Raw genomic sequence first — 24717 nt, forward strand, 5'->3', positions numbered from 1 at the left:
AAAGAGAGGCACAAGTTTGCACAAAGCTCCTGCCCCAGACCCCAGCACCAGTTCTTACTGGTGCTGTGGTTTGTTCAAGGATGCCTCTCTGTGGACACTGTGGGCTATAGCATTACTGGGGAAGGCAGAGAGACAGTAACTGAGAAAGCAGTAATGTGTTGATATTGAATTTTAAGATTGAATCGTTGACAGAAGTCAACTGCTGTAAAACACCAAAGAAGAAAAAGTGAATTTTGAAGGGATAGTTTGTGATAGTTTTTGAAGTAGGGTTATAGAAGGTATTGACATAGTTCCAACACTGTCTTTGCCCAGCAGGGCTATGAACTAGCCCGGGACAGGGTTATTACCAGGGACAGAAGGAAAAACAGACTTTAGCCCTGTAAGAAAATGCTTATCTAATTACATCTATTACCTGTGTAAGTCTGGATATCTTGACAATATGTTTCTTGCTTCATCTCACTGTTAACCAACCTTTTCCCAACTGACTGTGACAATAATGGTTACAATATATTATTGATTTAAACAACAGATAAAGTTCAGAATTAAATCTACCCACAAGAAACATGCCACTAAATATAAAAAATAGGTCAGAGACAACTTTAAGTTTTCTTATTATTAATAAAGCTTGATTTATTGATCATACGTTTGAGTTGAAATATTAAGTAGTAAATTGAATAAAGCACCAATAATTATTCTTATCTTGAGTACTTCAGGTGTGATTTTTTTTGTATCCTTCATGAAAGACTGATTTGAATTTTGAACAGTCATTTGTGTCAAATGATTTAAACAACAATAACGCATCGTCTTTTTATTAGTTAGGTTGTTTTTTTTTGCCAGTTAATAACTGTTAATTCATAATTCATGAGGCTACTACCATCTCAGAGAAACAAAGCTACAGGGGGGTGCGGTCTTTCCTGTAGCCGAGAACGGAAGCGGAAGTTCGGCCATCTCCTCGTACAGCCAAGCCATAACAGGGTCAGTACACACTTTATTTTGGTATTTATTGTGGTGCTTTGGGAATATTTTTTTGACATTTGACCGGTTACCTGAATGCGCGTGTTACGCTTTGCCCTGAAGCAGGGCGTGTCCTTGGTAACGCTTAGACGGTGTAGCTGTTCAGTTTCGAAGTGGTAGCAGCTAGCCAGCTAACTGCTAGCTGGCTAATATTTTCTAGCAGCAGCAAGTGATTTCAGTCAAACTGTCAGGGAACCGTTAACTTGGTTTCTAGTCCAGTGGGACACATTGCTGTGGCGGGGACTTCTGTTGGTTCGCTCATTCGTGGCCAGCTGAACCCCTCTCTAATTCTGTTAAAACTTTACCCAGACCCCGGTAGCAAAGTGCTAGTCAACTGTTAGCTGAGGTGAGAATGGATAGGTTTCGAAGTGCTAATGTAAGCTAACATGATTATATGACAGCTACCTTTAGTTGGCTAACTAGGTTTGAATGTTGTCAAACTTGTGCTTCATTCATAAGGACTTTGTGGAACATGTGTGCTCTTGGAAACACTTGTAATGTGGTACCTGTTAACTCACTCTGCTAGCGTCACTTATCAGCTGCTTGTCAGATAGCATTACGAAAGTGAACATATTACTCTCTGGTGGTTAGCATACCCTAAGGTGGCTAACATGTTAGGTGTGACAGGGAAAGCTGCAGTTGTGTGTCTGTCATCTATGATAACACTTGAAGTGTATGCAAGTGACAAGTGGAATGAATTACATTGGTTTAAATGATAACCCTTCGCTTATTTGATGATGTATATAGAGCGACACAATATACTCGGATATGATAACGTTGCTGTAACTGTGATTTGCTGATGTTTACAACGTATAATTGTGCTCAACCTTAGCTCGCTGTGTGCTAATGTAAATAAGTTTTCTGTCTGTCAAAGAATACGACAAGGCGATATTTGGCTTTCTTTCACTGATTTGTTTCAGCGCCTTATACATGGATAATTAAACTTGATTTCTTTCCCCTAACATGGTGTCTGAACGTAGACATAATTTAATTGGAGGACTGACACAAACAACATGTTCGGGCCTCTTGTCAAAGATTGCTTGGTGAGTTGAACTTTGATAGAGAGCTTCAGGAGTCGCTGAAATGAATTTTCAAATGGTTTCCCTATATTCAGTTCACTTATGCAACATGGACTCATATTTCTCTGACCTACAAATCTATGCCAGTTAATTACATAGCTAAGTTAGGCTAAGTTCAATCCCTTGAGAGGTACACAGGACAGCTGTGACCTTTGTCTGCCATGTTTGTCATGTTGCACTTACATTCTCTGATCGTATGTGAATTAATTTAATTTGGATTGATGGAAGTTGGAAACTAAATAAAAAATGTCATTAGTTTCAAAAAGTTTTTTTCTATTTTACATTGCTTAAATAACAACTTAAAACTTTTCAAATAATTTATATTTCCATAATGTGCTTAAACATGAACATTTGGTGGATTGTAGCAGCTGTAGGATGTTAACACTGCTCAGAAGGCCCTGGGGGATCGTGTTCAGTGCCAATATAATCATTCCCCGGAATTCCCATTGCCATGATACCATATGCATGAGACATAAAGTATCTATCAAATTCAGATTATGGCAAACCAGAACTCACTATTTAGATCAGACAGTGTTTATCCAAGTTTGTCTGATAATATGCTCACTTTCCACATAGCTGAGTGTTAATAACTGACAGTAGTAATTTGCTGTAGATCAACTACTTCAAGGTTTGAGAACTGTATGTTCTGAAATGTCGCTGTACATCCCACAACTTTTATTATGAATAATTTTGGCCCATCCTCAGAGTGAATAACACAGCGTTATATGATTGTCCTTTGTGGGTAAATTCCCAGTCCCTGTGATGATTATGAGGAATTCCAGATAAAAGCACATAGTGCCGTAATAAATATTATCACTTGACATTAATTAAAATGATACGTGTTGTTATGAGGGAGGCAGCAGCATTAAAAAAAGTATTGTCTGTTTAAAAAAAATAATAATAATTTAGTACTACTGCTGCATACGACTACATTGTACTACTGCTGCATACCTTCATGAAAGTAAATGTACAGACAGTTTAATGTATGAGTTTGAGATGTATTAAATGTATATTGTATGAATTATGTGTCATTGTAGGTTTGTGAAATTATGTTTATGTACAAGTGTCAGGAACAAATTATTTGTTTTCCAGGAATAGCCTGTTCACACTGCTTGAAATCTCTATTATAAAACAAAACAATTGTAATTTATATTTTTTATACATTATTTTTCTCTTAAATGTTTAAATAAAAAACTGCCATTTTCTTTGTTAAAGAGCCTTTGCTTTGATACGTTAGATTAAATATATAAGCAGTATGTTCAAATTACCAACCATGTGTGAATCAGCAGCAAGTCACATGATTTGTTGCTGAATGTCTTCCTTGTCCTTTAAAAAAAAAAGTGCTTGGAATTAGTCTGAGCATTAATAGCGTTACCATTTTATGATCTAGCTGTAGCCTCCCACGTCGTTCTGAATTAATTTTTTAACATTAATTAAATCTCATTCCATAGTTTTCATCTCCAGGCGTGTGTGGTTTTGAGATCCAATGTTGCCACTGGAAGAACCAGACCAGCTGAGACAAAGCACTCCATGAATGAGTGGTGCACAAGACAAAGAAACAAAAAGACACCAACAGGAGAGACCCTTATTCTGGATCATTCTTGTGTAACAGGTGTGCACGACGTTGCCTGTCTCCCTCAGTTGATACCATCGGAATTGAAATTAAATCTTTTTTTTGCCCCACTACAGTTTGTATCCTGTTGCCTATACTTTACAATTCTTCTTTTCCGACTATGTATGTAAGATTGCAGCAGAACTCGGCAGTCAGACTGTTGCCATGTCGACCTCATCGCTACGGCGACAAGTAAAGAACATCGTCCACAACTATTCAGAGGCTGAAATCAAGGTTGAGTATACCTTTGTGCTTATCTGGCTTTTCTTCTTCTCTCTTTTAGATCCCCTCACATGTTCATGACTTAATGGAAGCCCATGTACTGTATTTCTGCAAAACAAATTATATTCTGTAGCTGCTGATAATCTAATATGTCTTGGAAGTGACCTTGTCTCTTTCCCCATGTTGTACGCAGTATGAGCTGATTTAATTAGATTATTCTTTCATTATTTTGACGGCTTGTTCTGTGATTAAGTCTACACTGCTACTTAGAGCTGTGTAACATATTGTCACAGAGTTCTGATGGAAAAAAGTTAAAGTTGCCTCTTGCTATGCTATTGTCCAGGTTAGAGAGGCAACGTCCAATGACCCATGGGGCCCCAGCAGCTCTCTGATGTCAGAGATTGCTGATCTGACCTACAATGTTGTGGCCTTCTCAGAAATCATGAGTATGGTGTGGAAGCGCCTCAATGACCATGGCAAGAACTGGAGACATGTGTACAAGGTGCGTTTGCTTGTTGGGTTCGCCTGTTATATCCCATTTCTATTTCAGTACATTCTTGGAGTGAATTGCATATATTATATTATTACAAATTAATTTCTTAATTACTGAACAGTGTCCTGCACTATATTCATTGTTGGTTGTGTTATATTTCTGTGAATTGTGAGTGTGACATTTAAACTAGATAGATAGTTCAATCTGTTATTATGATGTAATGAAAACAGATATTGTTTCCTATTGATAAGTTTCCTGCCACAGTTTCACAGTGTAAAGTAAACATTTTTAGTGTAAAACTATAATATTGATGTTTCCAGTGTGTCTGAAATTCTTTTACCACTCATAACAAGGAGGACTGTTAAGTGTGTGGGTGTGTGTTTTAGAGACTTGGTCAATGAATAAGCTTGGGAGTGATTCCAGACACTTCCCACATGTTGCTGGCTTTAATGTATGCATTATTAAGGCTGTACATTTTTATTTGTAATTTTCATGAACGTGTAGTGCTTAGTATTTTGGTTTTATGTGAGTTCCATAGCACACTTGCTGTCTGCATATTTGATTGTGAAAGGATATGAAAACTAACAAGGGTGTAAACTGCTTCAATATTTGTATTTCCACGACCTCAGTATTCAGACATTTTGTGCAGTTGCAGTGGTTGTGATTTATGTTTTCTACAGGCGATGACTCTTATGGAGTACCTTATCAAGACGGGTTCAGAACGTGTTGCCCAACAGTGTCGAGAGAACATTTATGCAGTCCAGACCCTCAAGGATTTCCAGTATATCGACAGGGACGGCAAAGACCAGGTACGCAAACACACCCATGCCCACAAAGAGGTGAAGAAAGTTGTTAGTGAGTAAGGTGCACTATGTGGATTGCTTGCATACTTTGTCAAACATGCTGCTTGTAGTTCATTCAAGGATGTTTTACATTGTGCCTCTGACCTCTTGTGTAAACAAATACGGCTATAAAGTTTTTCTGGGTTTTTGATCAATGAAATAGTGTACTCAACAATTATGTGTACACCTTAAATAACTCCAGCGGTAAACAAAAAAAAAAGTTTACTTGTCTCTGTAATAGTTAATATTATCAGTGATAAATTGGTGCTGATTCATGTTTTTTTTTTTTCCAGGGCGTTAATGTGCGAGAGAAAGCCAAACAGCTGGTGACACTATTGAAAGATGAGGAGAGATTAAGAGAGGAGAGGATCCACGCCCTCAAAACCAAAGAGAAGATGGCACAGACCTCCAGTGGTGAGAAGACAACTTAAGTCAATGTTTCACACATCCAACAAGTGCTTAGAATGACAGTATTATATTTAAGGGGTTTTGACAGGTTGATACACATACTAAGCAATACTAAAAAGGTGAACAACAAGTCTAGTTGAATCTGCAAAGATTTTCTTTTTTATCGTATCAGTGTTTTGTCCACACGGGAACAGCGTTTGGGGAGAATGGGAAATTCTCAAAATGCCACCCATGCCCTTTTCATGTCGACTACTTTGGGAAAACGATGATGATCTATTGTGCTTTTATTTGCTGTTGCTTATCTTTGTCGTTGTCGTCTTTCTCATGTGTTTGGAGATGTTTAGTCTTTTGGCTTTACGGTAACTGAAATATTTTGGCCAAGGATGCGCTAAGCCTTTGTGCAAACAATCCTATAAAGCAGTGGCTATGAAGTTGAGCAGTTTTTCAGAAAACATTTGATTTGTTCTAATCTTAATGAAAAAATATGCCTCTTATTTTCGTTGGTGACGTTATTGGGTTTGAAATTCATCATGACAACCCTTGTAAGTGATAAACTTTGACAAGCTCTTCTCCTCCAGCTTCCTCAGCTCCCTCAGCTCCCAGCCTGGGGGGTAGCTTGTCACTAGGCTCCCACTCTGGAGGTGCAGATCCTGAACAGGCGTGGCCACAAAGCTCTGGAGAGGAAGACCTGCAGCTCCAGCTGGCTTTAGCTATGAGTAAAGAAGAGGCAGAGCAGGTAGGACAAAGCAGTCTACTGGAGGTACACAAAGCTTTGATCAGTTATAGCACCCATGTTCACAGAGGGTTGTTGCTGATATTATTCACTATACATGTAGATACACCTAGATTTGCTCTCACTGTGTAACCCCCTAACCTCTCCCAGACTAGCAAGGACCCTCTGGAGGATGCAGATCTCCGCTATGCAATCACACTGAGCAAAGAGATTCACCAAAAGGTCAGGGGCATAGAATGTGCCCAGCTGACTGGTCAGCCGGTCATCAACCATCTGTGTTTCTGTCAATTTCTCAGACACATACCAGTCCTGATAAATCAAAAAAAAATCTATAAATTTTGTCATGCGTCATTTTCCTCAAGATACAACTGAGCATCAGATTGCAGATACACTGTACTGTTAATTCTTAAAAATACAATTGTCTAAGTTCTTGTGCTGATACATGTGAAGTAGGTGCTTTAGAAATCCTTGTCATGATGTATCAAACTTCACAATAACAAGCATCTAAAGAATTGATTGTGTTTAATTTAATTGTTGAATTTGCATGGCACTGGCACATATTTATCATAACTGAGATAAACCTTGAGTGGTTTATAAACATTAATGATCCTTTCCTACCCTCTTTTGATAGCATGCATTCAGCTGTACACTTGAGATGAAATGCACTCTTTTCCTTACCTGCTCCACTTTTCTCTTTTGCTGTGTTAACTAATTTAACCTAATCAATGCAATGGACAGAGGCCTGCACCCTCTGCACCTCTTTATTAGTTTAGACCATTAACCAATGTTGAGTGTTTAATAGATAATGCTGTTATTATGTCAGTCAAGGTGTCAGTCAATTTAATTTTTCAGCTATTTTGGAGGTGAAAAATAGCTCAGATGAGTTAGTCTGCTGGTAGCTGAGATTGGCACAGCACCCCCCGCGACCCTCTGGTGGAGGATAAAGCGGTTAGATGATGACTGACTGACTGAGTTAGTCTGCTGCTCTTTTGATTATGATATGATATAGTTATTTTTAACTTTCTTTTTGGTAGCCTTGTGACACCTGCTCTGAATATATTTATTTTCTGTGTAACATTGCAGAAAATACATATATTGCCATGTTTTGGGAGGTCTTGTTGAATTTAGTAAGTGTTTGATTTGTTTTTTTCCACCTCTTCGGACTTGTGGAATGTAATCTGATCTTAAATCTGTGTTCTGCTTTCTGAGGTTTTGTGTCTCAGGCAGCTGATATCATGGTTTGTGTTATTGGCAGGAAGAGCGACTGCGCAGAGGCGATGACCTGAGACTGCAGATGGCCCTCGAAGAGAGTAGGAGGGAGAAACCGAAAGCAGAAGAGGTGTGTGTGTTGTGTACTGTGTACTGATCCAGCTGTGTCGCTACTTCTGCTGCTGGCATACAAACAAACAGCAAAACAACAATCTACCAATATTCCACATTTGCACATTTCTATTGAAAATCAACATGGAATCAATTCCTGCCTTAAAGAGATGGTGTAAATGGGGTTAATAAATACCTATTTCCACCAAGCAGTATTGTTTGGGACAATTTGGTATGTTACACAGTTTTCTAAGTTTCAGTTCAAAAGATGTGAAGAGTACCAAAATAACCGATCTAGATATTTTGGCACCTTTCTGCTGGGTTACCTGGCACGGTGGTCTAGCACCTAAACAATGGAGCTAGACACACTGTCGGCTGTTGCTTGGATGGCTGTGAGTGGTTGCTTCTGGGTGACAGTGGTAATGGAATGGGAAAAACATTAAACCTGCCAATTTTAACAGAGAGATGTCCCAAAAAACAATATGATGGATTCCCTCCATTGTTATCCTGGAAAGGTTCATTTTGGTATGGGACATATTTTTTTAGCATTTTCATTAGGAATAGTACCAAAATAACCAGCCCCAACTGTTCCATTTTTGGCACCCTTCCCTTGGGGTACCAGAGTAAAATGGTACAACAATTCAATTCAATTTTATTTGTATAGCACCAAATCATAACATACATTATCTCAAGGCACTGTACATACACAACATCAAGGAGAGCAGAGAACCCCAACAGTTCACACAATGAGCAAACACTAGGCATCAGTTGAGAGAAAAAAACTCCCTCTTAACGGGAAGAAATCTCTGACAGAACCAGGCTCAGAGGTGTGCAGTCATCTGCCGGTTGGGTTGAAAGAAAAATGGGGGACAGCGGAGAGGTGGGGGACAGAAAGGGGGGAGAGAAAGGACAAGAGGGAGATAGAAGAGAGAGAGAGACCAGGAGCAGATACACAACAACTGTATCAAGTTAAAAGTTTATACAGTCAATGATATCGACTTTTAATTATAGCACAATAATAATGGTGATATGTATGATATGGATAGCCTCGAAAACTGGATCTTGATCCTGCAACCTGCAAGATGAGAATACAGAGAGAGAGAGAGCGGGAAGGAAGGAAAGACACAAACTAGGGAGAGAAAGAGACAAGGTTAATGACATATAAAAAGTCATATTCATACCCTGAGTGTGAGAGAGTGAATGTGCGTGCACCACAGGAAAATCCCCCAGCAGTCTAGGTCTATAGCAGCATAACTAAGAGCGGGTCCAGGTTTCCCTGAACCAGCTCTAACTATAAGCTTTATTAAGTCTAGCTTTACAACAGAGAGAGGCTCCGCCTCCTGAACTGTCATTGGAAGCTGGTTCCACAGGAGAGGAGCCTGGTAACTGAAGGCTCTGCCTCCCATTCTGCTCTTACAGACTCTGCGAACCACAAGTAAACCTGTATTTTGTGACCTAAGTGGTCTGTTAGGGTGATAGGGTAAGACTAGGTCTTTCAGGTATGAAGGGGCCTGACCATTAAGTGCTTTGTATGTGAGGAGGAGGATTTTAAATTTAATTCTAAACTGTACGGAGAGCCAGTGTAGAGAAGCTAACACTGGAGTTATATGGTCTCTCTTTCTAGTTCCTGTCAGAACTCGTGCTGCAGCATTTTGAATTAACTGAAGGGTTCTAACAGAATTGTTGGAACATCCTGATAATAAGGAGTTACAGTAATCTAATCTAGATGTAACAAAAGCATGAACTAGTTTTTAAGCATCCTGTAAAGACAGAATGTTTCTAATTTTCATAATGTTCCGCAGGTAGAAGAAGGCTGTTCTGGAAATTAGTTTTATGTGTGAATCAAATGACATTTCCTGGTCAAAAGTAACTCCAAGGTTCCTCACAGTGGAACTGGAAGCCATGGTAATGTCATCTAAAGTGACAATGTGATCAGAAAGTTTTTCTCTCAGGTGTTTAGGGCCGAGTATAATGACCTCAGAGTTTAAAAGTTGAAAGTTACAGGTCATCCAGGACTTAATGTCTCTGTGCTAACCTCTGAAAAACTACAGAAGTCAGCTCTGTTGTGACTGTGTTACACACTGCTTCTACCTAACTCTCAGGCGTGTACATCATCTCTCAGGCATAATCTCAGAATGTGACATGGGTTTTGTCCTCAGATCAGTCTTTTAAATCGGATAGATTTTTAATCCATAACTGTCTTGATCAGGGCGCTCTGATGGAGCTGAGTGCCGTGGACCCCTGGGGGGCCCCTGCTGCTGCTGCCGCCGCTTGTGCTGCTGTGTCCACTGTTGGCTCTGCCGGGCCCTCGCCTCCACCCACAGTTCCTGCCCCTGCTGCATCTGGACCGTGGGGCGCAGCACCTTCAGATCCATGGGGTGTGGCTTCACCAACATCTCCTACAAATTCTGACCCTTGGGGTGGGGGAGCCCCTCCTACTATAGCCCCTCCTCCAGACCCATGGGGAGAAACATCCAACAAAGTTAACAATGTGGACCCTTGGGGAAGCTCAGGTACACAGCTGCAGCGTTGGTCACATACAGCCAGTAAGGCCTGGGTCATACTTTCTACGTCCACATGTCTGCTAGGGTCAGCGTGATGTGAATTTGTTATCTGCCCATTTCATTGGTGGTCCCCGCTGACCCTACGCGGGCACTGGTGAGCACCTGTATAGTGTGAGTCCTCACAGACTGTGGGTGCCAACAGTGCATGCTCCCTGCAGCACAACACTTTCCAGTCCTGCTGATGGCACACTTTTGTTATGTCATGGAAACTTGCTTGAAATTATGTGAGAAAAACTACCAGTCCCCAAACATTTACAACTAAATGTCTAAAGAATGCATGTACATAGGAATGAGGGCAAACTCCTGGTGACATGAATGAAACTGTGGCCATGTATTTGAAGTAGAAATGTGAAGCAGTGATCTGTGGTCACTGAAGACCGAGACAATGACCCAGGCCTTAGGTTGGTGGGAATGTCATTGTGACGGAGTTTGCAAAAAGAATCATCTCCTGCTCTGTGGATGAAAAGAGACATGAAGACTTTTTGACTTTTACTCTTTGTCACTCCACCATCCCATTTCCTGTCAACACAACATCCTTGTTACACTTTCATCCACTCACATGCTTTCTTTTTGTGATGAGGAAAGCAAGCATGTGAAATCCATTTTACCTCTGTGTCTAAACCAGGGATTTTATCCTCCTGTTTCTACTTAGGACTGGCTGTGGTTGTGTCTCAACCAGACCTCTCTTCTTTCCCTTTTTGTGCCATTTTTAATATATAGCATTGCTTCTTATTATCTCTCCTTTACCTTTGCTTAGCTTAATGTATTTAATAACATTGTAGACAGATCCTTTTATGTGATATTGCAAGGTGAAGGAGAGAAACGGCACTGTTGAAACCCAGCCCAGCCTCCTGCTCCTTCCTTATTATGAGTTGTAAGGTGCTGTGTTAACCCCCCTACCCGTCTCCTCCCCTCCCCTGTAGCTGTGACCCCCCCAAGTGCCGACCCCTGGGGCCCCCCAATACCTCCCAGCACCTCTTCCTCTGGGGGGTCAGTAGATCCCTGGGCAAGGGACGGGCCACTCCCTGCCTCTGACCTTGTCACCTCCGACATCTGGAGTGGCAACGCCAAACATACTAATGGCACAGGTACATTCACACTTAAAGCTACATGGACTCACAAACACCATGGTAAATACATAAAGCTACAGAGTTGTCAAGTGCATGCTCACAAAACAGTTGTCTTGTCCTACATTTCATCTTCCTCTATTGTAACAGTATTTCAAACTGTATTACGTTAGTTTACATTTATCTTTCAATGCCTGACTTTCTGTTTCTTTATTCCACACCACCAGGAGACCCAGAGCGACGAGGATCCTTGGTGATGGGTTGTGATAGCACAGGTTCACCGGTGCCCTTCGACCTGTCGTCTCTCGAGTCATCCCTTCCTGTTCGTAAAACCCCCGAGTCCTTCCTCGGCCCCAATGCAGCGCTGGTGGACCTCGACTCTCTGGTGTCGTCTAAACCCAAACCTAAACAGCCACCACCTCCTTCTATCTCTTCTTCTTCAGCGCACAATCCTTTCCTTCAAAACACAGGTTAGTCACAGCTATGGATTTGACCGTCTGTAACGAGAGCAAAGTCATTTGCATCACAAACATATAGTGTCACGTTACATTAAACTGCATTAAAAAAACTTGATCAGTGGTTCATTCTTACTATAATCTCAGATTCAAGGAGAGTTTAGATTAATGTTCCTCTTCAGTAGATGAAATTGTTATGACAAACTACACTGAAGCATCCAAGTCATCTATGATAAGAAAATTACAGTGTAAAGTCACACGCGAACGTGTAGTAGAGGTTGACAGGTTCTGGTTTTTCTATGGCCAGATCAGTGCAGACAAAATTCTCCACAAATCGCTTAATTTATGAGCAACTCAAACTTTTGTCAGATAAATTGTTGGATGGAAAAACAGAAAAGTTTTAGGTAATTAGCAGTGTTTATTAAGTTTGTGAGAATAGAAACATGTCATCCTGGTGAATAATGCCGATGTCAGTTGTCAAAAAAAAAGGCACCTGAAGTTTTTTTAATGTTATGAAGAAAGTATATTGGTGATATGCCAGATATTCTCTAGTGACTCGTGTTGTAACATGCCCTCCATTGCCTTTGACCCTCAGGCTCATCTCCGGTTCCTTGCATGGCAGTGACTCCGGGGAGCACCATCTCAAGTAGGGGGGTTTCTCCAACACCTGCCTCCACCAACCCATTTGGTGTGGCCCCGCCCATGGCCTCCATTTCACCTCAGCCCTCATCACTCGGCCTGAGCGGCCTCCGTGCCAGTCCTGTGCCTCCCAATCCCATGCTGGGCATGGTGCAACCAGGAATGGGGATGGGGTCAATGAGCGTGGGTATGGGGGCTCCAGGAATGGGCCTGGGCATGATGCAGGCCACTCCCATGGGCATCCCCTTCAGCGGTCTCTCACCCATGGCGCCCCCAGGCTCGGCTCTGTTGGGGTCCGGAGGTGCAGGAACTCCACAGCTGATTTTGGGTGGGCCCACTGGAACTGGAGGAGTGATGGGTGCAGGGGGGTCAGTGGGAGGTGGAGGAACAACGGGAGCGAGCACCAACCCTTTTCTTCTTTGAGGAAGTGTCACCACTCCTTAGCTCACCTGTTTCACCCTCTTCTGTCGTATCTGCTGCCCCCTCCATTCATCCCCCTTCAACACACTTTGTGTCCAAAAAGAAAAAAAATATTTACATCTCTATATTTCAAGAAAAGAAAAGACAAAAAAAATTACCCAAATTTCTTTTTCTTTTCCTTTCAAAAGCATTATTTCATTTCAGGATAATTTTCTGGATTTTGGTCTTTTGATTTCATTTCAGTATGGGTTATTTTGGGGTGGGAAATAGAGATCTATTTATTTTTGTTTTAATCCTTTTCTGTTCTGTATTGTCCTTCATGTTTTTTTCCAGTCCTGTATGAAATGAGAGAACGTCTGTGAAAGCAGGAGGTGTTTTCAGTAGTGTCACTGTTCTTATATTACTGCACTGAGAGAGCGAGCGAGCTGGAGGGAGAGGGGACATAGCCACTAACAAACTGAACACACAAACTGTTGAACCTCCCTCCTCCTCTGTATCTCCCTCTAGAATGAAAACAAACACTGTATCACTGACGCGGAGCGAGCGAGTGCATGAGGGAGGATTTTTACTCCCGACTGAGATACGGACTGAAACACCTGCATTAACATTTCAGGCACAACATAGTCAAATATTTTCAGATAGTTCACTTATAATTTAATATAATGTTAAATGTAATTTATTTTTTCCAATTTTTGGGAACCACTGAACGAGGAAAATCAAACACCATGCCATTTAAATCAAAAGCTTATTTTCTATATTTTCTTTCCCTCCTGATTATTTTAGAAAACTAAAGAGAGCTCTGACATCATTGATCTGATGTGGAAAAGTGATTGAGTGAGTGAGTTTGTACGTGTGAACATGGTGAATGACAACATGAATGCTTTTTTGTGAGTGTGAAAGTATGCAAGTAACAGTGCAGACACCTGTTTCTGTGTATATGTATCAATATCTGTCTTCATTTTTCCTGTCCGATCTTAATTCAGTGACTCCGAAAGGAAGAAAATTACATCCATATTTTAGTTTTTAAAAGAAATGTCACTTGTATTAATATTATGTAATGTTGGGATTTCATAGGCGGTAGTATAAGGGTTACACATTTCTCTGCCAACCTTAAAGGTTTTGGGATTTTGGTCTGAAAAAAACATTTGGTTTATTCTTGTCCAGTCACAACATTTCATTTGGAATCCCTGATGCACAGGTTTCACCGTTCAACGCTGCCCTTGTGTTTCATCCTTCCTTCCTTCAGGAAAGGAGAGCTACTGATGCTTCTTAAAAGAAAGAAAAAAAAGAAAAGACAATGTTTCAGTGAATGAAAGAAAACAAAAACAGGGACTTGGCAACATGCTCCATGCTGTTCTTTTAATTTAGTTACATGAATTTATTGTTATTTTATATCGACAAGAAAAAAATATCTCTTTTATTGGGTTGAATTTTGTGTGGTGTCGACTGTGAACATTCACATTTGCAAAGTAAAATGGTAAAAAAAAAAAAATCAAAAGAAATTTATGAAATAAAATTAAAACAGTACATGTGTTTGGCTGGTTTCATGCTTGCTCTGTAGATAATGCTTGTTTATATCCCATAATGTCATCCCATGTGACAAGAATACACTTGAATTTTATTTTATCTTATATGTTAATTAATCTATGTTCCACGAGTAAATAACACCCTGCCAATGACCTGCAGAAGATAAGCTAAACAAAACTTACAGCATATGAATTTGAATACAGGTGGAAAAACAGACTTACAATGTCAACTTTGAAATACAGCATTCAGTCATGTGACATAACATGATCCCAAACCTACACACCAGTGAGGCAGCCTCTGCATAGAGCTTAGTGTACATGGCAGTAAAGAGTCCCATCTCTGTGAGAAGTTCTGTTTTCAGTGTTTCTCTCGACTGAGACGGTGAAGGTCAAACAAGAGTGTCCCAGTCAAAGTCGTCCTGGATCTCCTCACTGTTGCTGTGCAGATTCTTTAATGGAGGACGCTGTCGTGGTGTTGTAGACTGGGATTGCATTCCAGCTGAGACAGAACAGGGAATCATTTTTAATTATTAAACTAGTATCCCAGTTGGAATGGTTAGATTAGATTTTCGATGATCAGGTGAGACGACCAATGATGGAACAGTTGAGATCTGAGACCATGCCTGACATGTGAGGCAGTGTGCCAGGTCTCATAGTCATAGTTAGTCGGTCCGGATGCCTGGTGCCTTGGTATCTAGTGAGGGAACCATGAAAGGTGGCAAAAAATTGCCACGTCCATATGTACAAGGGCTGAATGAGCTGATATGTCATGGTTTTAAGTCGAGCTTCAGTATCAGTATTGCTTTGTTATAGATTTAATACAGGATGGAGCGTTACCACATGAGATATAATAAAAATATTGACCTTTATACCGTATTGGAGTCAGCCATATTAAGTACATTAAAATATGCTGCTGTTATGCTGCTATTCAGGCAGCGTGTGTGTTAAAATACTTGGAAGTGCTTGGGAGCTGCCCTCCCTTTGCTGTGTGCCCCTCTCTCCCTGTCACGCTACAAAGAAGAGTCCCAACAAGTAAAGACTTGAAGTGGCCATAAAAAAAAAAAACAATTATAGAAAAGGTAGAATTAAAATGGCGTGAGATGAACATATATGTTGTAAATCTGGAACTTCATGTGCCTTATTCTGACTGCAGAGGACACATTCAGCATTTTCTTGCAAATGTAATCACTCACAACTAACAACTCATTTGTTTATATAGCCTCAGAACAAGTGATTTATATACATCCGTATATGTATATTTTGTGCCACCATGTTTCCTCAGCAGCCTAAATAGACAAACCAGCCATGGTGTGTGTGTGTGTGTTTTATGTATGTATGTATAAGCTTACTACACAAAAGAAGTAGAACGGCATCTTTTCTAGTGAGCAGCGTGTGCCTTATTTCCCTAATGTGCTTGGAAAAGATCTCAATAAGTCTTACACACTGGACCTTTAAAGGAATTGGACTTACCGGCTGTGTTTGGAGGATGAGTTAGCTGCGGTCTCTGGAGGCCTGGTGCCTGCATGTGCAGAGCTCTGCGCGGCGGCTGTGCTCCGTTGGCAGGGTGAAATGTGGGAGGGTATGGCAGGGGTGAGGGGTGAATGAGGCTGGCAAGGGTTGGGGGTGGATTGTGGGTGAACGGTGCAGCTTGTAAGGTGTGAGGCGCACCAAGGGCTACTGGGGAGTTGTTGCCAGAGGTGATCATGCCTTTCTGAGTGAAGAAGCGGTTCAGAGAGTCACAGAGGGAGGTGAAGAGCGTAGGGTCCAGGGCCCAGTCACAGAGCTCCGCCTGCCGCATGCTCTCCAGCAGGTCTGATGCAGACAATGAGAGACATTTAACATTTAACGTTTTGTAGTGTCTATAGTCATATGGAAAAAAGGATACCAAACAATGACATGAACATTTTCTGATGTAGGTTTTCAAGGTAAAATCAAACATTCAGTGACCAAAATAGTCCTGGACCTGAAATGGTGTTGCAAGACTGTGGTAAAGAGTCCAGACCTGGGTGATTGGAGAGGTCTATGTTTGCCCAGTCTAGATTGCTGGCAATGCGGAAGCTCTCCCTCAGGGATTCTGGGTTACTGAACCAGTCAGGAGGCAGCGCTGAAGTGAAGGAGAGGGAGGAAACTTTAGAAGGTGAAGTGTACGTTAGTGTTGCTGGTGTGAACACGATGCAAGCATTTTTGGGTTAAGGCAGTGATGTGAGACTCACTGCACTGTGATGGTGGGTGTGCAGGTGGTGCAGCTGGCGGTGGAAGTGGAGCGGGTGGTGGTACAGGGTGTGGAGACAGTGGTAGTAGAGTTGGAGTGTGGAGTGGGGTAGTGTCATTGTTTGGGAGAGCCAGGGGGAGAATGTCCGCTGAACAGAAAAGGAAAAAAATCTCAGTTATTCCTCTCTGCCGTTTATAATGTTTGTATAATAGGTGATGGGTAATTGAAGCAGCTGCGCGTCATACTCACACTGTGAGCCTCCTCTCTCACGCATAGTCCTGACCAGAGACTTGAAAGATGCATACAAGTCTGGTAAATTCAGCTCGTCAAAGGTGAAACGCAGCGGAGGATCAGTGGAAGCATGGACTGGGTGAGTCGGGTGAGTGGGGTGAGTCGGGTGAGTGGGGTGAGTGGGCCCTGTCACAGTGCAAACAGGCACAGGCGCCATGGTAGGAGCGCAGGAGAAAGTGGAGACAGAAACGTGTCCTGAATTGGCATGAAAAGACACAGCGGCAACAGAGTAAGAGGGAGCGGCGGTGGACAGAGGTGTGACAGAGGCGTTGGGAGTGGGTGGATGTGGGAGGGGGACAGAATGAATGGGAGACACAGAGACAGCAGGTGGGAGCTCAGCTGAAGAAAGGACAGATGGATGGGTGTTGGGGACACTAGAAACTGGACTTGGCATGTACGGTGATGGTTGCTGTGAAAATGAAAGACAAAATCATTTATTGTCCTGCTGTTCATTTAATTTATTGGTGTGAGGAGATGTTTCACACAGTTTCACCTTGCATGGGGGAGGAGAGAGGGACACAGACTGGGGTGATTGTCGCTTGATGGCGCTCAGTGGCTCAGCGTGAAGAAGCTGGCGGTCTGAGTGGGAGGTCGGCTGTGGTTGATAAGGGGAGGCTCCACTGTCAGATTGTGTCCTGGGTAATTCTGGAGCCTGTGAGAGGAAACAGTTTTAGAGTATTAAAATGATCATGTTACATTATTAAAAGAAAAACTTATTTTAAACTACCAGTCAGGCGAAGATAATGAGAAAAAACATGTTCATTGTCTGTCCAGCAAACTCAAGGTCCCTCTTTTCTTTCACAGAGAGTCGTTGTTATGAGAACTGCCAGAGTTTTAAAGCTGTTACTAACACAAAACCATGTTGTGCTCAGTGCTCAGGTCTGGAGGTAGAAATCTCAAAAACTGCACTGGGCAGAAAGTCAAGACTAATAAAAGCCTGAATAGTCAAATATCACAAGGGAAAGGTAAGAAAATATGTTTTAGTTTAGTAATGAATTGAAATGAGTGCGTCTGTCCGTGAGTATTTTAATAAAGCGCTCATGGAACTCAACAATCTACTTTTAACTCTGAGTCTGCCTCCTGCCACTGAAATGATGTTGTATATTTGGTTTCTTCTACTTGTAATCCCAAGTGCCTAAAGTGCCTATAACTAAAATATATGAAGTGCCAAAAAGCCAACCTTGCAGTTAGTAAAAATGATATTTCTTTACACTTATTTGCTATTTATCATTCTAGCAAGATTTGATGGTGAAGTATAGAGTCGGTGATAACACGTACATCCTGCTCCTCCTCCCCCTCCTCTGGATAGGGACGTTTAGGAGCCCTCACTTGATTCACCTCTGTCGGTCCATCCATTGTCCAGTAGGAACCCTACAAATAGAGCACAAGGCACTTAACACGCTCATTCTATCAAAAGTACATCTATGTGCACAACACCAGTGTGTAAAGACAAATTCACCTTGCCGGGGTCATTCTGTGGCCGAGGAACTTTCCTGAAGCATTTATTCAGAGACAGATTGTGTCGGATGGAGTTCTGGTAACGACACAATAGAATACAGTCACAGTCACAAACTTATTTGAAGCACATAGCATTTATACTTAAGAAACTAACAACACGTTCTACTTTAAACATCACCTTCCATCCACGACCTGCTCGGCTGTAGTACGGGAACGTGTCACTGATCCAGGTGTAGATGTCATTCAAACTCAACTTTCTCTCAGGTGCAGCGGCTATTGCCATGGCAATGAGAGTGGCGTAGCTGTGAGGGGGTTTCCCTTTAGAGTTTGAAGGGGAGGGGTCCTGCACAGAGGGTAGGAAGTCCACTCTCTCCCTCACTCTATCTTTCTTCTTGTCCCTCTCTCCTCCACCTCCACCTCCTCTCTCTTTGCCCGAGCGCAGGCTGCTGATTCCCAGCCGAGGAAGCCAGTCGATACTAGTGAGACTGGAGTCCAAGTCAGAGGACATTGTCTCTGTTTTTGTCTGTCCAAGGTCTGAAGGATCAGGAGAAGAGGTGCAGGATCAAAATGCCGTTTACCTTTGTTTACTTTGAATAGACAAGTGCCACAGTAGTCGCCTTGACGTGTTACTGTAATACTGTCAACCATGCTGTTCCTGTACTTCCAGTCAGTGTCAAACATCAATCAGTAAGACCACAGACGAGACACTTTGTACCGCTCTGTAATCTACCTAATCACAAACTAAGACTTTGCATGACTGAGTCAACAGAGTTACGTTACGCTTACATTCTGTTTTCTGAGGAAGAATGACTTGCTTACCAATCTGTAGCCACTCGAGGCCCAAGGCCTTAGAAAGTGTTAATATTTGATGTCATCAGCTGTGCACAACTGCAGATAAACTGTTTTCCCCTGTGCTCTTCAGATTCCTCCCTTCGGCATGTTGATCTGGAAAAAAGGCCTCAAACCATACCTCCGGCTTGTGAAAGTTTGTGTATCTTTGGAGTAATATACACAAAAACTTATCCGAGAGCTTCCTTTTTCTCTCCCTCCCTGTGTCTCCCTCCCTCCCTTTCTGACTGTACCACAATGACGTAACTCACTCCTCCTCCTCTGTGACCTCAACGTTTGTGGCCCGCCTCTGTGAGCCAGTCCCACCTCTTCATGTTTCACCAGCATTTTTCCAGCAAGTTGTGGCCCTGTCAATATGTACAGAAAAACGACCTGGAAGTTTCACATTGTCCACCAAACTCTCACACAGTCACACAAGACATGATTCTTAGACGTGCAGACAATAACAGGACAAATTCAAGTTAGCAGCATCTCTTTATTGAACAAATGTTAGATCCTGATCGGTGTTTATGAAACAGAATGATTTGCCTACAGAGTGCTGAAGAAGGCAAGGAGGTTGGTGTCTGGGGATGGATGGGCCAGTAGCTTCTGGATCTGCCAATGAAGGTAAACATATATATATATATTAGTCACTTACTTTGATGGGCAGTTTAAGCAGAATTAAATCAATTTTGGCAAGTATATAATTGCTTTGAATGCAAACTATCTAATGTTTGCATTTCAATCAACTTAATAACACAGTTTGATGACACAGGGAGGCGGCATGGGATTATGGGAATTATTGTCTTCACCACAAGTCAGAGATGGGTAAAGCAGATGATGTCTGTTATATTGAATCAAAATGCACAGTGCTATGGATTTAAAGAGAGTTGTAAATGTTTTGGCTAACGTACGCTACATAAAAACATAAATAACATAAGTTTTTAGATAGTTTAAAGCATAAACGTTACATAATATATCTTCAAAATGAAAATTGTTTGATTTTTGTAGCCCTAGAATAAGCCTTTTATACATACATGTACACAATCATATATAGTATATCAGCCCAAACAGCAAACAATGAGAGCATGCATGCTGAAGCTTACTACGGAAAGAACAGCTCACTATCTTACATGACTACTGACTTAAGACGTCACTTCCTAAAAGAGAAAATAGAATAGTAAGCTTGTTGAGGACAACGTCCTTACAGGTATGTGAGGGCCACCATAGTTCCCTGACATGCTTGGAAAAAGGAGTCCTCATTTTGTTGCAGTCTCACTATTAGATGTCTCTAATTCTTACACACTTGACTTAAAACTGTTTTGAACATTGTCTATGGACATGTCTAATTTGTTTCCCTCGATATATATAGTCATGCATATATTTATGAGACTTCCAAACAAATAAAAGCCATCCATGTGTGCAAAAAAGTGGTCAGCACCTCCTTGAAGTTGGGGTGCTTGGCATCTTGGACTAACTGCAGCATTACCGCCTCTGTGGTGGTGAGGTAAGCCCCGCTCTGCTTCAGTCGCGACAGAGCAAATAAACGGTCTGTCTGGCTGTGGAGGGAGACACGAAAGGTTACAGCCACCCAGTCACAGTTCATTCATCTGCTGTTTATAACAAAGATGAAAAACAGCACAGTAAGTGATGACAAAAACACAGCACTGATACCTTCTGGATGAGACAGCGTCAGCCACAATATGGACCTCTACTCCCCTTTCAATCAAGTCAAAGGTTGTGCACTGAGAAAAAGACAGAGCAGTTTTTCCACTAAAATCAACATTCATTAACTACAACCATGGAAGCTTTTGTTGTACCGTTGCTGTCTTTTATCAACCAGAAGAAGGAAATGGTGTCATTTTCAGCAGCTAATCATCACAAATATGTGGTCTTACTGCAATACAGGCGTGTGCCTCTATTCCACAAAGAATAGCCTGTTTGGGATTTCCAAGGGCCTGCAGCTCCTTCTCCACCTCCTCGATCATCATGGTGAATGAAGTTTTAGAGTAAGCCTTCAGATCACCTGCTCCCAACTCTGGCACCGTGGGACCCAAACCTTTAGGATACTGCTCTGTCAAGATGGGAGGGATGCCCAGAACACGACTGGCCTGTGAGCAGGAGGAGAGAGTAGGCAGATTTAATCCACTCTGTTCAAATAACAAACACTTACTTTGTTTTTACAATTCTCTGATACTACTGTCTAAAGCTTAGTGTCGCCAACCTGGAGCAATCTGGCTGCATTGCCGACAATGTTGGTGAACTGGAAGATGTTGGGTCTGAACTTCTCCTGCATGTCACACAGGAAAAGAACTGCATCCTTAGTGGAAAGTCTGCCAACGCTCGCCACTGCAACAGCAAGCACAGACAAAAGAACATGTGTTAAGAGGATGGTTTAAGGAAATAATGAAAGACAAAGAACTTCAATCAAAGAGGACATACCACTGAACACCATTATAGCACAGAAGAACACTGAGAAACAAGCACTGACTTTTATACATACAAATGACCTGGCAGTAATTTACTTTATTTTAACATTATTTAGTCAGACAGTTTTATTGAGATTCAGTTAATTACAAGAAAGACCTGAGAACAAAGAACTGTAATATATGACAACGAACAATACAAATGCATAGGACAATTAAAAGTTCTCCAGTGGAGATGCAGCCATTATTTACAAAATGGTGGAAGACTGAACAGTGTTGCATTTAGTGTTTACACAGGGAGACAGTAGATTTTCTTCCCTGTAAGACATTATTCTTCCATGGTGCTTGAATCTGTTGTTAACAATGCGACCAGAATACTTTCGCGAACACATGAGAGAATAAAACTGTAACTTGACATGATAAAGGTGACTTACTGCTGTTGCATGAACTGTCCAAATGAGACGAGTAGAAAGTTCACCTGTCAGGTTACAGTACTACGTCCATGTGACGCCTCCTGTGTAATGGGAAACCAGCAGAAATTTTACATTTTTAGAACAAACTCTAAAGGACAAGATGAAAGCGCATTTAATATTGGACAAAATGCCGACATTAGTATATGTATCGTGTGCTACCAACATTTGAAACCGTCTTGAAACATCTTCGACACAGAACAATTCCAAAGTCAAAACAACTAACCTAGCTTGTCGCAAGGAGGACCACGTTCAAGGACCGTCCCTCCGAGCGCATTGACCAATAGGATCGCGTGTCTTTGAGATTGACGCTTCTCTAAACCAATAGCAGGTTGATTTTCTCAGCCAGTCACCTCGGGACCATAAGCTAACCAGAAGTGTTCGCCTGAAGATGTCTGACAGCGCAGAGTCTCCAACGGAACCGCTGAAAGAAGAGTCCCGGCCACCGGCAGACGAGCAGGCGAATAATGAAGAGAAGAAAAAGAGTGAGAAAGCGTTAATTATCTACATAAATTACCCGTTTACGGAGACTGTTGCCGGTGTACAAGGAAACAACCTAGGGCTCATGACGTTGGAAACCAGTGGCAGACATTTTGGCCAATAGCGTGGCTGTTTGGTTTCATGTCAACCAATCAACTTTCATATAGTTCACACGTTCGACTACCGGTTTTGAGTACAGCTAATGCTAATGCTAATAATGTTTATGAAGGCAATCGCTGTATTTTTTCCTCTTATACACATTGATATGGAAAAACAGCGTATGTCCTCATTTAACAGCAACCTTAGACGTGGTTACAAAATAAGTGTTATATCTTTCACCTGAGGAAAATGTGTTTTTGCTACGCCAGTTTAAAACTGCTTCACTGTCAGGCTGCTGAACATGTTTACATATATCACGCTTTGGGCTTAAAGATGAGTTAACTCAAGAACCACTAGAAATAATTAATAATAATGTATTAATATATATATATATATATGTATATGTATGTGTGTGTGTATATATATATATATATATATATATATATATATATATATATATATATACACACATATACATATATATATATAAACACATATACATATACATATGTATATGTATGTGTGTATATATATATATATATATATATATATATGTGTGTGTATATATATATATATATATATATATATATATATATATATATATATATATATATATATATATAAGCATTCAATAAACATCACTCACTACAGTTTATTTTGAAGCAGTCAAGAAAGAGCAGTCATAGCTTCAAATAAGACATGTTATTACAGACTTATTTAACTGTTATATGTTGTGAATTATCATTTCAGCAGCTCCACTAATCTACTAAATTGTCCAACACATATGAACAGCATGGGCATATACCTGCTTGAATAGACAGCAGCAGAAGAAGTTCTAGATTAATAATAATAAGTAGACAGTAATACAAAGAAGTGACACTTTATGCTCCTCAACAACTGCATATATTTTAATTAGTTTGGAAAGGTATTGCAAGTCTGTTTGCATGATTTTAGGTGTGTAAGATGTGTATAATATGTTGTGTTTGTTTTTTTATGATAGATGGATAGATATTTTAATCATCCCATAGGGAAATTTACAAATTCCAGCAGTATCCACAAATCTAAAATAAATATAAAGGCATTAAATACTAATAAAAACACAGTAAAAAAAAATTAAAAAGTCTGGTGCAGGGTGTATCGTGTACAGTGTGTAGTACAGTTTGGAATGGAACAGTGAGGAATGTTAATGTTAACATTTTCTCACCCAAGTGCAGTGAAAGAGCCGCGTGATGTGAAACGATCTCAGTCTTAACAATAAAGTTATGTATGTCACAGTTGAGAAGTTGTTTTCTAATTACAGTTCAAGGGTCTTTATCCCAGTTCCTCTTGTCCTTTCATTTCCTCAGTTTCATCCCCTTCCATCCTATTTCTGCAAAAAAGGCAGCGTCTGTCTGGGTGCTGCGAGCATAGTGAGAAAAGAAATGTTTTTTAAACTATATTTCCTGCACAATTCACCCTAAATCACCCTCAAAATCTGACCAAGATTGAGGGTGATTTAGGGTGACTTTCTATCTTGAATTACCTAATATAAAGGCACATCATCGTGTTGGTCTGCTTGCCCTCATAGTTCATGTTTCACTTGTGGTGCAGACTTTATGATCCAAGGATTTGACAAAGACTTCTCAAGAAAATCCCTCTGTAGTTTAAGTACAGATTTGTGTGAATTTGGATGTCGGCAGCAATTTCATTTGGATTTCCTCCTATTTTGCAGTTGATGTTCTGTTGAAGGCAGTGGGAGACACTCCTATAATGAAAACAAAGAAGTGGGCAGTAGAACGGAGCAGGACGGTTCAGGCCTTGGCTCAGTTCATCTCTCGTTTCCTCAAGCTTGATGCCAATGAACAACTGGTAAGATATATGTGTTTGTTTACTGACGTTTGTTGATAATGAAAAAAATGACTTGAACTGGAAAGTGGAACTTCTTTGTATCAACTCTTTCAAGCCTTAATTACATGTATCTGCATCTGTTTTTTTCTTTCTTTTTTTTTATTTCACGTTGTATTTCTGTTCAGTTCATCTATGTTAACCAGGCTTTTGCGCCATCACCGGATCAAGAAGT

General features: G+C 41.0%; 3 protein-coding genes across 7 annotated transcripts; 1 reads left to right on the forward strand and 2 right to left on the reverse strand.

Annotated features, from left to right (window-relative positions):
• The first annotated feature begins 922 nt into the window (after positions 1 to 922).
• Positions 923 to 12970, forward strand: epn1a (epsin 1a). 3 transcript variants are annotated; one of them, XM_044034057.1, is made up of 14 exons: positions 923 to 975; positions 1995 to 2057; positions 3545 to 3705; positions 3838 to 3939; positions 4271 to 4429; positions 5101 to 5229; positions 5556 to 5676; positions 6249 to 6406; positions 6554 to 6625; positions 7659 to 7742; positions 9933 to 10236; positions 11211 to 11375; positions 11582 to 11824; positions 12405 to 12970. In XM_044034057.1, the coding sequence occupies exons 4-14, from the start codon at positions 3871 to 3873 to the stop codon at positions 12869 to 12871; spliced, it is 1971 nt and encodes a 656-aa protein (XP_043889992.1). In that variant the 5' UTR covers positions 923 to 975; positions 1995 to 2057; positions 3545 to 3705; positions 3838 to 3870; the 3' UTR covers positions 12872 to 12970. The 3 variants fall into 3 exon arrangements, with proteins under 3 accessions (XP_043889992.1, XP_043889994.1, XP_043889993.1); XM_044034059.1 differs by lacking the exon at positions 11211 to 11375; XM_044034058.1 differs by lacking the exon at positions 6554 to 6625.
• Positions 12971 to 14201: 1231 nt separating this feature from the next.
• foxj2 (forkhead box J2) lies at positions 14202 to 19426 on the reverse strand. 2 transcript variants are annotated; one of them, XM_044034061.1, is made up of 10 exons: positions 19175 to 19426; positions 18534 to 18889; positions 18357 to 18431; positions 18176 to 18268; positions 17391 to 17549; positions 16856 to 17306; positions 16608 to 16754; positions 16397 to 16498; positions 15865 to 16206; positions 14202 to 14893 (listed from the first exon to the last, which is right to left on the reverse strand). In XM_044034061.1, the coding sequence occupies exons 2-10, from the start codon at positions 18861 to 18863 to the stop codon at positions 14784 to 14786; spliced, it is 1809 nt and encodes a 602-aa protein (XP_043889996.1). In that variant the 5' UTR covers positions 18864 to 18889; positions 19175 to 19426; the 3' UTR covers positions 14202 to 14783. The 2 variants fall into 2 exon arrangements, with proteins under 2 accessions (XP_043889996.1, XP_043889995.1); XM_044034060.1 differs by having other exon boundaries at positions 16358 to 16498.
• A 233-nt stretch (positions 19427 to 19659) lies between these two features.
• isoc2 (isochorismatase domain containing 2) lies at positions 19660 to 22436 on the reverse strand. Of its 2 annotated transcripts, none has more exons than XM_044034089.1 (7): positions 22306 to 22436; positions 22044 to 22123; positions 21408 to 21532; positions 21082 to 21294; positions 20858 to 20928; positions 20625 to 20742; positions 19660 to 19798 (listed from the first exon to the last, which is right to left on the reverse strand). In XM_044034089.1, coding segments are annotated over exons 2-7 (594 nt in total). In that variant the 5' UTR covers positions 22045 to 22123; positions 22306 to 22436; the 3' UTR covers positions 19660 to 19732. The 2 variants fall into 2 exon arrangements, with proteins under 2 accessions (XP_043890024.1, XP_043890023.1); XM_044034088.1 differs by having other exon boundaries at positions 22246 to 22313.
• Positions 22437 to 24717: the final 2281 nt, after the last annotated feature.

The sequence above is a fragment of the Solea senegalensis genome, linkage group LG9 (genome assembly GCF_019176455.1).
Source record: "Solea senegalensis isolate Sse05_10M linkage group LG9, IFAPA_SoseM_1, whole genome shotgun sequence".
NCBI classification, from domain to species: Eukaryota; Metazoa; Chordata; class Actinopteri; order Pleuronectiformes; family Soleidae; genus Solea; species Solea senegalensis.

Coding starts and splice junctions, on each gene's coding strand:
- epn1a (XM_044034057.1), top strand. CDS start 3,871: ATGTCGACCTCATCGCTACGGCGACAAGTAAAGAACATCGTCCACAAC. Junction 7,743..9,932: donor AGAAACCGAAAGCAGAAGAG/GTGTGTGTGTTG, acceptor TGTCTTGATCAG/GGCGCTCTGATGGAGCTGAG. Junction 11,376..11,581: donor CAAACATACTAATGGCACAG/GTACATTCACAC, acceptor CCACACCACCAG/GAGACCCAGAGCGACGAGGA.
- foxj2 (XM_044034060.1), bottom strand. CDS start 18,863: ATGTCCTCTGACTTGGACTCCAGTCTCACTAGTATCGACTGGCTTCCT. Junction 18,432..18,533: donor GAGCAGGTCGTGGATGGAAG/GTGATGTTTAAA, acceptor TGTCGTTACCAG/AACTCCATCCGACACAATCT. Junction 17,307..17,390: donor TCTCTCCTCCCCCATGCAAG/GTGAAACTGTGT, acceptor TCATTTTCACAG/CAACCATCACCGTACATGCC.
- isoc2 (XM_044034089.1), bottom strand. Junction 21,295..21,407: donor ATGCAGCCAGATTGCTCCAG/GTTGGCGACACT, acceptor TCCTGCTCACAG/GCCAGTCGTGTTCTGGGCAT. Junction 20,743..20,857: donor GACGCTGTCTCATCCAGAAG/GTATCAGTGCTG, acceptor CTCCCTCCACAG/CCAGACAGACCGTTTATTTG.